The sequence below is a fragment of the Microtus ochrogaster genome, chromosome 4 (genome assembly GCF_000317375.1).
Source record: "Microtus ochrogaster isolate Prairie Vole_2 chromosome 4, MicOch1.0, whole genome shotgun sequence".
NCBI lineage: Eukaryota > Metazoa > Chordata > Mammalia > Rodentia > Cricetidae > Microtus > Microtus ochrogaster.
The window spans coordinates 62,325,571-62,338,129 of record NC_022011.1 but is presented as its reverse complement, the minus strand read 5'-3'; the positions used below and the strand labels follow the sequence as shown (position 1 = coordinate 62,338,129).

At 37.0% G+C, this 12,559-nt stretch overlaps 1 protein-coding gene and 1 non-coding gene across 5 annotated transcripts in view; both read left to right on the top strand.

Moving 5' to 3' along the window:
* Positions 1 to 11,955, top strand: part of Orc4 (origin recognition complex subunit 4) — a 35,140-nt gene extending 23,185 nt beyond the window's left edge. For all 4 annotated transcript variants that reach the window (XM_013346002.2, XM_013346003.2, XM_013346001.2 and 1 more), the window contains 5 exons: positions 5,047 to 5,133; positions 5,889 to 5,997; positions 6,753 to 6,848; positions 6,933 to 7,000; positions 9,642 to 11,955. In XM_013346002.2, the coding sequence (XP_013201456.1) occupies positions 5,047 to 5,133; positions 5,889 to 5,997; positions 6,753 to 6,848; positions 6,933 to 7,000; positions 9,642 to 9,830 (549 nt within the window). In that variant the 3' untranslated portion in view covers positions 9,831 to 11,955. The remainder of the gene's footprint in view (positions 1 to 5,046; positions 5,134 to 5,888; positions 5,998 to 6,752; positions 6,849 to 6,932; positions 7,001 to 9,641) is intronic.
* On the top strand, positions 8,225 to 8,382 carry LOC113456001. Its single transcript, XR_003376898.1, has one exon. It is a non-coding gene; the product is annotated as a U1 spliceosomal RNA (small nuclear RNA).
* Positions 11,956 to 12,559: the final 604 nt, after the last annotated feature.

The following is a 12,559-nucleotide window of genomic DNA, read 5'->3' as shown; positions in this document are numbered from 1 at the left end:
AGAGGGAGAGACTGGATCTGGCATGGACTTTTGAAACTTCTAAGCCTACTCCAATGACATATTTCCTTCCACAAGGTCTTGCCTCCTAATCTTTTTAATATTTCAAACAATTTCATTCCTTGGTGACTAAATATGTGAGCCTACAGCAGCCATTCTTATTCAAACCACCATGCATATCCAACCTCAATAAACTAATATAGATAATTCTTTACAGGCATGTTCAAATATTGACAGAGGTTTCTGTCTCACCCAGTTCCGCAGCCTGAACAGTCCCAAAGAAACACACAGAGGCCTACATTAATTATAAACTGGTTAGCCTATTAGCTCAGGCTTCTTATTAATTAACTCTTACATCTTACATTAACCCATAACTCTTGTCTGTGTTAGCCACGTGGCTTGGTACCTTTTATTAGTGAGGAATTCTCATCTTGCTTCCTCTGCATCGGACTGAGTGATGACTGCAGATTGAGCCTTTCATCTTCCCAGAATTCTCCTGTTCTGGTCACCCCGCCTATACTTCCTGCCTGGCTACTGGCCAATCAACGATTAATTAAACCAACACAAGTGACAGATATTTACAGGGTACAAGACCATTGTACCACTGCACTCAAAGGCTAACCTAACCTAGATAATCTTCCATTAGTAAGTTGACAGTATTGACCATCGCAGCTATTATATGTATACAACACACTTTAAGGGATTAATATCTTAATTTTACAAATACTTAGTTTTGGATTTTCCTTTCCACCAGACTACTCTTACATGGGACTAGGCAAGTTTTCTCTGATGCTGTGTCTGATTTAAGATCTCTTTCTATAAAAAGATGTTCTTTGTCATTGGTAATCTACATTATTTCTTTTCTTACTGTATTCTGGATTTTAACATCTGACCATTTGCTTTACTTCTCAATGCCTCACAGGCATTCCCCTTATATAGCTTGAGCTAATAGTCTTATTTCATCATGTTTTTGAGAGATTTGAATGCAGTTATTCATATTTAAATGTCTTCTAGGGATTTTTGTGTTTTCATGCCTTTTTATTCTCTTTTCCTAAGGTGACTTTGCAGCCAAGGCCATTGTCCACCTAACTATGTTGCATGTGTGTATCCATCACTGTATAGTTTTAAAGCCATGGGTTCTACATCTTGAGATACAGCCACAGATGAAAATTAAACAGAAAACAATGGCATTTGTAATGAACATATATATAGGCATTTATTTGTCATTCCCTTAACAATGCAGTTTAATAATGGCCTAGTTCTGTTGCTATAATAAAATGTTCTGATTAAAAGCAACTTGAGATATGGCTTACAGGTTAGAGTCCATCATTTGGAAGCCAAGACAGGAACAAGAAGGCAGGAAGTGAAACGGAGGCCATGAAAGAATGCTCTTACTCACTTGTACAGTTTGCTTTCTTAGAAAACCCAGAGCTACCTGCCCAGACATGGCTCAACCACATTGAGCTAAGCCCTCTTGCTTCAATCATTAATCAAGAAAATGCCCTCCAGATACGCTGACAGACAGTTTGATCGAGGTAGCTCCTCAGTTGAGTGCCTATCTTCCCAAGTGACTCCTAATTTGTGTCTAGTTGGCAAAAACCTAATCTCTACACACACATACACAAAGCTATTTACATAGCATGTACATTGTGTTGGGCGGTACAGTATAAGTAATCCAGAGATATACAGAAATGTGCATTGGTGATTACATACCCAAACTAATGACCTTTTCATAACAGAGAATAGGGTTTCCCCTTATTTTAATTGTCTAAGGTATTTCCTCCACTCAGTTTTCTACAGACACAGTAATGAATATAATTAGAGAATGATCGGAGTGTCTGGTGAAGCACTAGTCTAGATGATTTAAAAAGTGGATGCAATTTGATGACAGGATGACTCGCCTCTAGTGTTTATCAGGTAAAGATGAAGTCGTATGCAGTTTAGCTAGACACTGATTTAGCAAAATAAAGCAAAAGGTAGAGAGGCATTTGTCCATTGAGAAACACTTACCAAGACATATCTACAGTTTCCTTCATTTCCTCATGTCAAGTTGCATCCAAGCAGGATACCACCAGCTCCTTAGGTACAGCAGTAGTTTTCCTTGTTACCCTCAGGCATGACTGCCTGAAGCTCTCAGCTTTCTAGTTTGTTTTATTTTGCCGTTTTGTTTTCAGACTTTATTGCCCCCAATCAAACTTAAGTAGCTCATGGTAGGTGATGATCTCTTTTCTTATGACAGGCTTACAAGTTTAGTGTTTAAAGGAGAATTGGCACTATTAGGGCTTGCAGTTTCATCATCTTGTGCTGCCTCCTTGAGTACTAAAATGTACGTGGAAAGTGTCAGCACCATGGCCAGAGTCCCCTTCTGGGTGGGGGTGTGGTAAAGGTGGTTTGGGAGCTAGCCACTACTTCAGTGCTGACATTGCAGCTAGTTGTTTAAGATAAACCTGTAGTTCTTACAAGCTTTTTTAAAGCACTAGGAAGTGAAGATTTAACTAGAAAAATACATTTACTGAGAGCGTGAAATTTCAAGAGAAAATCAAAAGTTTATTCCTGAAATTTAGATATTTTTGAGGTGAAAAAAGCAAAACATCTCTAGTAGAGATATAAACATGTAGTTTATCTGTGGCTTTCATTATTGTTGGGGAGTTCAATATTTATATTTGTTGGGAATTTTTTTAGAGATCTTCAGTAATTTTTTTTACAGTGTCATGTAGTGTCTTTTGGTAGTATGTTCTTGTTTTTATAACCCACTCTGTCATATTTTGCTGTCCATATACCCTTGTTTGTAGGGCCATCTGCTGGAGACTGGCCAACCTGCTAGGAACAAATGATTCTATCTCTCCTAGAACCTGTCAGCTGCCCTAGCTTCTCAACCAGAGCTGGGGCTCATGAACCCCTTCCCATTCTGTGCTAACTGGCTTGATCTTGTCCAGATAACCTCAGCTTTCATGAGTTCACGTGTTGTGAGAGTCTGCTTGTTTGTCCCCAGCTGCTCAGCTCCAAAATAACCATACAGAAACTATATTATTTAAATCACTGCTTGGCCTATTATTTCTAGCTTCTTATTGGCTAACTCGTACATCTTATTTTAACTCATCTCCATTAATCTGTGTGTGCATTGCCACGAGGTCGTGGCCTACCAGCAAAGATTCAGCGCATTTCAAGCAGAGGCTCCATGGCTTTTCCCCTGACTCTGCCTTCCATCTCTCAGCATTCATTTTAGTTTTTTCTGCCTAGCTCTGTTCTACCCTATCAGGCCAAGCCAGTTTCTTTATTAACCAATGGTATTCATATTCATGTGGAAATCCCACATCACTCATGAGTACAGAAGTTCTGTTCTGGTCCTCTCTAGCCCCCTGGCTCTTAGAATCTTTTCATGCCTTTTTCTAAGATGGTCTGTGAACTTTGGAGGAATTGTCGTATGTAGATGTTCTATTTCTGGCTGAACACCGATCATTCACTTAGCATCTGCACTGTGGCCAGTTGTGAGTTTCTCCATTAACCACCATGTGCTACACAAAGAAACTTTTCTGATAAGGTCTGAGTGCTGTACTAATTACCAGAGAGGAATTTAGAGGGTACAGTGTCCATACAGCAGAATAGTAGAAATAGAGCTTCCCAACCATAGGTACTTGGCTGTATTTACAGTACGAGGCATGTGCCTCTTAGTCTGTAATATTTGTGCTCCTACGGCTCCCATGGTCATAGCTTGTTATTTTGGTCATTATTTTGTTACCGTTTTTGTTTTTACTTGTTTAAGGAAAAGGAACCTTTATAACAAGCAGATTACTTGTGAAAAATGCCAAGTGTTGCTGCATCTGTCCTTGCTCTGTCACTTTAAGTTTACTTCTTTTCATTTGATGTTTTATTCAGTGCTGTTTCCTTACCTTCCTTTGAATGCCAGTTCTCTAGAATTATTTGGTTCTTTTATAATCTTGCTTGAGCAAAGACCCTAATTGACCTGCATATTTTTACATTCATTGGCATCTTATAATGTACCTCATTTTAGTTTTACAAAGTAGTTTGTATCAAATTGTTATTACTTCCCTCCTGAAGTTTCTTCCCTTGTGTGATAGTTAATCTTCATGTCACCATGGAAATACAATTCAGGTTTAGATTACCATGGAAACACATTCTGTGTGTATCTATGAGGGAGTTCCCAGAAAAAATTTTAACTACAAAGGGAAGACTAGTTGTGAATGTGGGTGCTACCATTCCATGTGCTGTAGTCACATAAATGGAAAGGAGAAAGAAGAGGGAACATGAGCTAAGAAATAGCATTCATCACCTCCTCCTTCCTGCTACATGCTTCAACACTGGTGCATGCTCCTGAAGCTCTTGCCACCATGCCTTCTACTCCATGTTGAATTGTACCATTCAAAAGTAGGGCCAAAAGAAACCCATCCCGTAGGCAGTTTTTAGGTAAGGTATTTTTTTTTTCTCAGCAAGAAGAATAATAACAAATGCATCTCATTTTACATATTGCTCTTGGACATTCTTTTGGGCCCTAGTGTCTCTTTTTTCATTACTCCTTTTTTTCATCTATTACTTTAGTGTTTATAACTAAAGGCTCACTTCTTGACTACATAGTACTCTTCAGGTATCCTGTACTTCCCACCCACCCCACAATAGTTCATCTTTATGTTCTTCTTGTTAAATCTGTTTTTCCTTATCAATGAAGGGTTCATCAGGCAAGTCTTCTTGTAAATGTCTATATCCTCCCCACAGTTGTACTTGGTTCCAGTTAGGCTTTCTTTTTCTATGCTGCCCCTTTGCAAATAACTGTTCTTAAGAGATAGGAAGAATTCCTCTTGTGCCATGGTCTTACTTCTGCTCATGTTCTTATAGCGCTTCATAATTTTCCCATTATATTCTTTTAATACTTCCCCTTTTTTCAATTATAATAACTCTTGATTCTCTGGTTTGTACTACCTTCTGTTCAACCATCCCACCAGTTTGACTATGTTGTTTCCCCTTATTAGATTGGAAATTTGGGATTAAGCTATATTATCCTTATTGTTTTGTTTTTGTTTGTTGTTTTTTTAGTGTCTCTCAGAAGACTCAACTGTGCGTGAAGTTTTGCAGAAACATTTCAATGTCAACAAAAACTTGCGGTCATTACATATGCTATTGGTTTGTATTTTTTAACTACATTTATTTTTGCATGATCCGTGAAAACAAAAAATTATATGTTAATGGATAAGTTTTCATAATAGATTTTTATTAGAAGATGAGTTCTGATACTATCTTCATAGAACTTTCTTTATAGAAAGCTTGAAAAAAATAGAGAAATAGCCACAATGGTCAGAGTCCCAGCTTGTAGAAGAATGAAGTTCAAGGACTTCCAGTCTCTTGTCCTTAACTATTGAGTATCTGAAGTGTACATCTAACTTGATGCTGTTTTTTTGTCTGCTACATTGACAAACCTGAGATATTTCTATTCAGTATACAAATTAATACAGTGAAATTGTTAATTGAGGTGAAAACTTAGTCCCAGAAGCTGATATTTGCTTGAGTAGAGCACTAAATGAAGAGAATAGTTATGTCTAAGGTTATAATTGTTTTCAAAATTGCTTACTTATAAACTGTAATTACTTACTTACCTTTACATATTATTTGTAAATATCAGAGTTTTGAATTGTGTTCTTTCAGTTTCTTGTTGTTGGACATTTCTTCTTTTAATTATTTTTGACAAGTAAGATTCAAGTGCACAATAGTAGAGACAGCTGATCTGAACAGTCTCTGCTGCATTTTCATGGAGCAGAGTTTGAGGCTAACTCTCTAGTTTCTTTCTTATAAGAATAAACTATACCAATTTTTAAACATTGTTCTTTAATATCTCCAGAATATTCAAGTAAATAAGTTATTTTTAATGCACCTTTCTTTAGATGCTTGCTTTAAATCGAGTAACAGTATCACACCCATTTATGAGTTCAGCAGATCTAATGGAGGCACAACATTTGTGTAACCTGGATTCTAAAGCAAGTATTGTACATGGTGAGAAACTGCTTTGTTAGTCTTTCTTTTAACTTTTGGATTTTTAAAGTTTGGATTTAGATATTTTCTAAAATTATAATCAGTATGTAGCATAGTGCATTGTATACAGAGTATTTACATAGCAGCTTTGAATCAGTACTGTCCAGTGCGTGTATTTTCACTGCTCTTTAGAGTGAAAAAAACTGTTCAGCCTCCCATGCCAATAGGAATTCCAGGTAAGGTTATTGACAATGTTCTCCATCTTTCCTCTAAGTGCTACTATATTTGGTGGTATTTGTTCATTTAAGGTTCCCTCTTCCTTTTGAGAATGGAACATTTTTCTTTCCAGTATGTTGGGGGGAGAACAGGGGCTATGCACACAGTTTTAGATATAATTCCCAGAACTTTCCTGCATAAATGCCTCCCAAAGGCATGCTATTTAAAATTGCATGATAATCACAACTTCTATTATTTGTTGTGGGCCATATAGTATCAGTCTTTTCATGCTTATAGCACACCCCTTTAAGATTACAAAAATCCTTATTTTGCAGATCTCCCCCCACTCCCACCCCCCAAAGAAGCCAGTAACAACTATGTTTGGGGAAGTTAAAAGACTTACTTGTGTTCTTGTAGAAAATAGTGGTTGGAATACTTTTAAATACAGGGCATCCCACCCTTCTCTACCCTTCAAAGCCTTGACTAAACAGTAGTTATTTTCTAGAGGACAGTCATTTCAGTGTCAAGCAACTCAAGAGTCCATCTCTCTTTTATTATAGGTCTGTCAGTCTTGGAAATCTGTCTTATAATAGCAATGAAACATTTAAATGACATATATGAAGAGGAGCCCTTTAATTTTCAAATGGTCTATAATGGTGAGATGAAAAGTTTGTAATTTTCTTCTAGATTTCTTTGTCCCTTATTGGGGAGTACTAATACTCTTATTGCTTACTTTGCAGAGTTTCAGAAATTTATTCAAAGAAAGGCCCATTCTGTTTATAACTTTGAGAAACCTGTGGTCATGAAGGTATGGTTTGATTTGCTTGTAGTTTTCATCAGATCCAACTTGATTTTTTATATATATTTCATAACCTTTTGAACCCTTAAGTATTTTATTGTAAGAACTCTTTGAGAGCAAAATTTGGTTAAATTGAAAAATACTTCAAAAATTTTTTAGGTAGCCTGTTTTAGAGTTTGTGAAGATAGATTGCCCTCTACTGTCTGTTCTTAGTACTTGCATACTGCAAAGGAAGTACATTGCTGTAATGACCCTATCCTTTTTTAGCCTACAAGTTGGTACTTACAAATGTTAAGTTATATTTGTAGTAAGTTATCAATTTACAACTTGACAATGATATCCTATAATACACTCCTCTGCTCCAAAGAAAATGGGAATCACATTATATAGACTTAGGTTTTCTAGTAGGCATGGGAAATATAAGGTCAAATAACTGTAAAAGTATAACTCAGTCTATTAAAAATATTTCCAAATCTGTGATTAAATATTTTATGAAGTATTTTCTATTATATCTTTAAAATTTGGAATATGTGTACACAATTACAGCAGATCCCAATTTAATAAATACCCACTAGAAATTTTTTCTTTTAAATTTTAAATATATAACTAGAAAAGTAGATTTATATTTAAAAATTATACCAAATATATTTATTTTACTAAATAAAATCTCAAGAGTTTTACGTTCATATTTAATGGAATCTAAATAAAATGTAAACAGGCCCACCCATTTCAAGGGCTTGATTCTCCAATGTTGGCACAGTGTGGTTGGGGTGGGGACTGTTACAAGGGACTAAACATCTTTATTTTTAAACAGTGGAAGCCTGATTTGGCATTCCTTCTAGAGCATAGCCTGCATTTCTTTTCCTGTAGCAGTTTTCACAGAGCAGAGTCTTGCCAGTTCTCAGAGCAGTACCAGTCCTAGCATCCTGAGGGAGGGTTCTCCCTAACCCCTCTCTAGTGTCATGGTTGTGCAAAGGACACCTGGGCATGTTTAGGAATCATTTGTAGCTGCTCATTTGTACATTTTAAAATAGGGTATATTTTGCAACTTGTAAATGTTTTTTTCAGTTTTGTTTTTCTATACTGAAGAATCTAATATTTTCTCATTTTATAAAATGATTGACATCTGAGCCTTTTCTCTTCCTATAAGAACTTTTAAGACAAACAGAATTATATTCTAGTGATACTTTTCACAGTGAACTTTAAGAAAAAAATGCTCAAGAATCTACTTCAGTATTTGCAGACAAGGGAGATACCATGGCCAGGATGGTGGTTTCCCCAGGGGCAGGCTTAGCCATTGCACTCCAGATGTTTGACCCTGCAGTTTCCCAGATGCAGGAAATTCGACTTCATAATTTGTGAAAGTCGGTGACTGGATTCGCAGTCTCCACTGGGAGAGAAAAAAAAAAAAAGAATCTACTTCTACTTCCATGTGCACTGTTTTAGTATGTCATCTGTGTGGTGTTTCTCTTTCCTTAATAACAAACCTCAATAGTGTGGTTTGTATACGCAGAGAGACTTCCTTAGAGAAACTAATTTTTCCTTTGTGAGAGGTTGTTAATTGGGGATAGCTTCTTGGTTTGGATGGGAGATCAAGTTTACTTCCCCATTCAGCATTTGAATGGACCCCTTCTGGCTTGGACCTGTGTGTGCTGTGTGTTTGTCACAGCCTCTCAAAGTTCCTGCTCCTTAGTCCTGTTGTGTCTGGGAGACACTGTTTCCTTGGTATCCATTCCCTCTGGCTCTTAAAATCTTTTTGCATCTTTTACCACAGAGCCTTAAGGTGAGGGGTTTGGTGGAAAAAATCCTATTTAGGGCAGGGTGTTCCAAGGTCTTCTGCTCTGCACATTGTCCAGATGTGGGTCTTTATTGGTTCCCATCTACTGCAGGAGAAAGTTTCTCTAATGGTGAAGTATGACACTGATCTATTGGTATACAGCTGTTTAACATACAATAAAGCTTTATTGAGACTGAAACAAACTGCAAATTTTAGTAACCTGTTTAGTTAGAGTCTTATCAGTTTCTTTGGGTTTTTGTATCAAAGTAGTAGGATAAGCTCAAGCGGAATGTGGAAGGTGCTCAGCATGAATAGGATTTGGGTACAGTAGGAAAAAGAAACCTGTGATATAGAATCAGTCTAGAAACAAAACCTCCTTAAGATTCAGATAAAATTAACAGTGTAATTCTCTGGATTTGAGTAGGCTTGGGGTTTGGGGACTACCATTTCTATTTGGTGGGGCTAGGCCGGCACTGCATACTGCTGAGCTAAGTTCCCATCACTAAAAGTTGGTGTCTTTTCTGTTCTCTTTCTTACTTTCTTCCTCCCCTGTCTGTCATGAACAAAGTTTTAGTTAATTAAGAAAAAGATTATAGAGCCCAGATGTGGTAGCCCACACCTTTAATACCAGCACTTGCATGAAGAAGCAGGCAGATCCCTGAGTTCTAGGAGAGCTGGGGCTACAAGAGAAATCCTGTCTTAAAAAATAGTTAAAAATGAAATAAAAAAGAAATATTTTAATATAAAAGGTATGGAGAGGTGCACTTGGGGAAAAGATGGTTTAAATGTGCTGAGTCTCTTCTTTTTAACCAATATCTGTCTTAGATTTAACACTTCCCCCCTATTTTCTATGCTCTGTCTTTTATTTTGCAGGCGTTTGAGCATTTACAACAATTGGAATTAATAAAACCCATGGAAAGAACTTCAGTCAATTCACAGAGAGAATACCAGCTAGTGAAACTACTTTTGGATAATACTCAAATTATGAATGCTCTACAGAAGTACTCCAACTGCCCTACAGATGTCAGGCAGTGGGCAACATCCTCACTAAGCTGGCTGTGAATCTTTTACATACATTTCTGTAAAAAACTAAAAGCTACTACTGCCCTTTAAAAGAGATATATTATTACATTCCTTTGTTTATAAATATTGTTTATGAGAAACTTGAACTTAACTATCTTGCCTATTTGTTGACTCATGACTGCACATACACAAAATTCCATTGATTTAAATTGTACTACATTAGTAGCAATTCAAAAGAATAAAATTTTAGGGATAGTCCACATGATGATGTGAGGCTCTTGAAGAATGTGGTCTTTTGGAAAAGGTGGTTTCAACTAAGTACTCAGTTTACCAAATGTAAAAATGTCAGGAGACAACAAGGAGCAGAAATTACATGATTATTTCAGCTACAGTAGGAACTTAACGAGATTGGGTTTGGTTTTGCAGTATAAGAATTTTGGGTCTTATCCAAATTTCTGTAGACTGGCCTACTTTGGCTGAAGAAAATTTGTGTGGAAGGGGTTGAAAAATCTGAGCATTTTCTTCTGAGTATCTTATCAGAATCTCATGTAGGGATTTTTTTAAGTGTACATTCTGAGTCAGAAGGAATCAGAATTTGCCATCTAACATGTACCTTAAAGGATTCCTGGGAAACCGCTTTTACAGATGGGAAGTGTTAGCAGTGTGCTTCAAAAAGTCAGTCAAAGGTCCAGATCATAAATTCAGACCTAAAAGTAACAGGTTGAAGTTTAAAAATGGAACTTTAATCATTCAATGGCTTCAGTTTGTTCAAGAATATTTGATTGCATATTTGGTCATAGTGAGGTTTTATGAAATACATAAATCTGTGTGCAATTTGTAAAGTATTTAACTGCAGAACTGAATAGTGTTTACAGACTAGAAAACTAGCACACCAGCGCTATGTCTAGGATCACAGCATGGAAATGTCTGGTGTGACTAAAGCCCATGTTATTAAAAACTGAAGCTCATCCCGGCAATTGCACACACCTTTGATCCCAGCACTTGGGAGGCAAAGACAAGCAGATCTCTGAGTTTGAGGCCAATCTGGTGTACAAGAGCTAGTTCCAGGGCAGGCTCCAAAAGCTACAGAAAAACCAGCTCAACTACACATTTCTTGTTATTTTACAGGACACTTTCAAGAAATAATTTGGCTGATTTCTGTGCATTAAGGTACCACCTCATAGTTAAAAACCCATATTCTTCAGACACAGCCTTTCCTACAGTAAAACATGGTAACTTTTTATGTCTTAAGACTTTTTACCCAGCCATATCTCATTAAGTCTAAGGCTTGCTAGTGGTTTGATAACATACATAGTTAGTCTACACATTTTCAGCGGTGAACAAATATTTAACATGGTGATATTAGCAATATTACCTGAATAAAAGCAAAATTTTTCCTTTAAAAAACTAGCAGGACAAAGTGTCTGTAGTCCCACGATATAGGAGATTTGTTAAAAGAGAATCAAGCATTTGTGACCAGCCTAGACTATACATTGTGAGAGCCTGTCTAGAAACAAAAGTCCCTCTTTAAAGACCCTAATAAAATGGCATGAGAATTTCAAACATACTTAGATGCTGCTTAAAAGCTGAGTCCTCTGCTTTCCTGACTGGGTAACAACTAGAGAAGCTCTAGCTTGAACTTTAAACAGGCAAGGTGAATTTTTTAAAATTTAATTGTGATTAAAACTGAAGTAACTATGAAGGTCATACAAGTATAGGCATATATTGCAAGTTTTTTTTAGCCAGTTTCACTTCATACATTGTTTTAAGTTACATTATTAAATCTAATAAAAATGACTTTCTAAAAATAACAACAATGTATGGCACGGAAGTGTATATCTATAATGTAGAACGCCACAGCTTCAGAGGTGGAGCCTATATAACAGTTCCAAAGCGCCCTGAGGAATGGTAACAAAAAGTATGACTTGCCTGTCTCGGAAAAAAAAAAAAAAAAAAAGTATGACTTGAAAATTCTCTGCAATGAAGAAAAATACTGAAAATCAAGAACTCAAGATTCCCCTGGGTCAACAGATGGAGGAACTACCAAAAAGGACTTAAGACTGTTTCCATGTGGCCTACAGAAACTTGGATCTTGTTTAAAAGGCATTTCTGATTTATATGCAGACACATGTCTCTGAGAAATTAAAATCTGTCATTTAAACTTCCATATGGTAATGTCTTATATGGTAAGGACCTATTACCTACCTATCTAAAGAATTAGACACTGCAGAATATGCTGTGGAAATGGGAGTTTCTGTGGCAGTTGTGTGCATATTCCACCATCGCCTTTTGATGTGACTGACAGCGGGGGTCCTTTCAGAGCAGCAGGCTAAGTTGTCTTCCCCTTTGTCCTGAGAGCACAGAGTCCCATGAAATGCACTGACTTTACCAATAGCCTCTGGATCCCTCCCATGGGCAGTAGGAACAACAGACACTTGGGTAGAAATACAGTCTGATTATTTGATTTACCCTAATTCTCAAAAACCCTGCTTTTATAACACTACTCTCGAAATTCTCTTGCAGAAGCCTCAATGTAAAACTACTACCTCTTTAAGAATGTACATAGCTAGCCGGGCGGTGGTGGCGCACGCCTTTAATCCCAGCACTCGGGAGGCAGAGGCAGGCGGATCTCTGTGAGTTCGAGACCAGCCTAGTCTACAGAGCTAGTTCCAGGACAGGCTCCAAAACCACAGAGAAACCCTGTCTCAAAAACCAAAAAAAAAAAAAAGAATGTACATAGCTAAAGAAAAACAGCATGTGCAAAACAA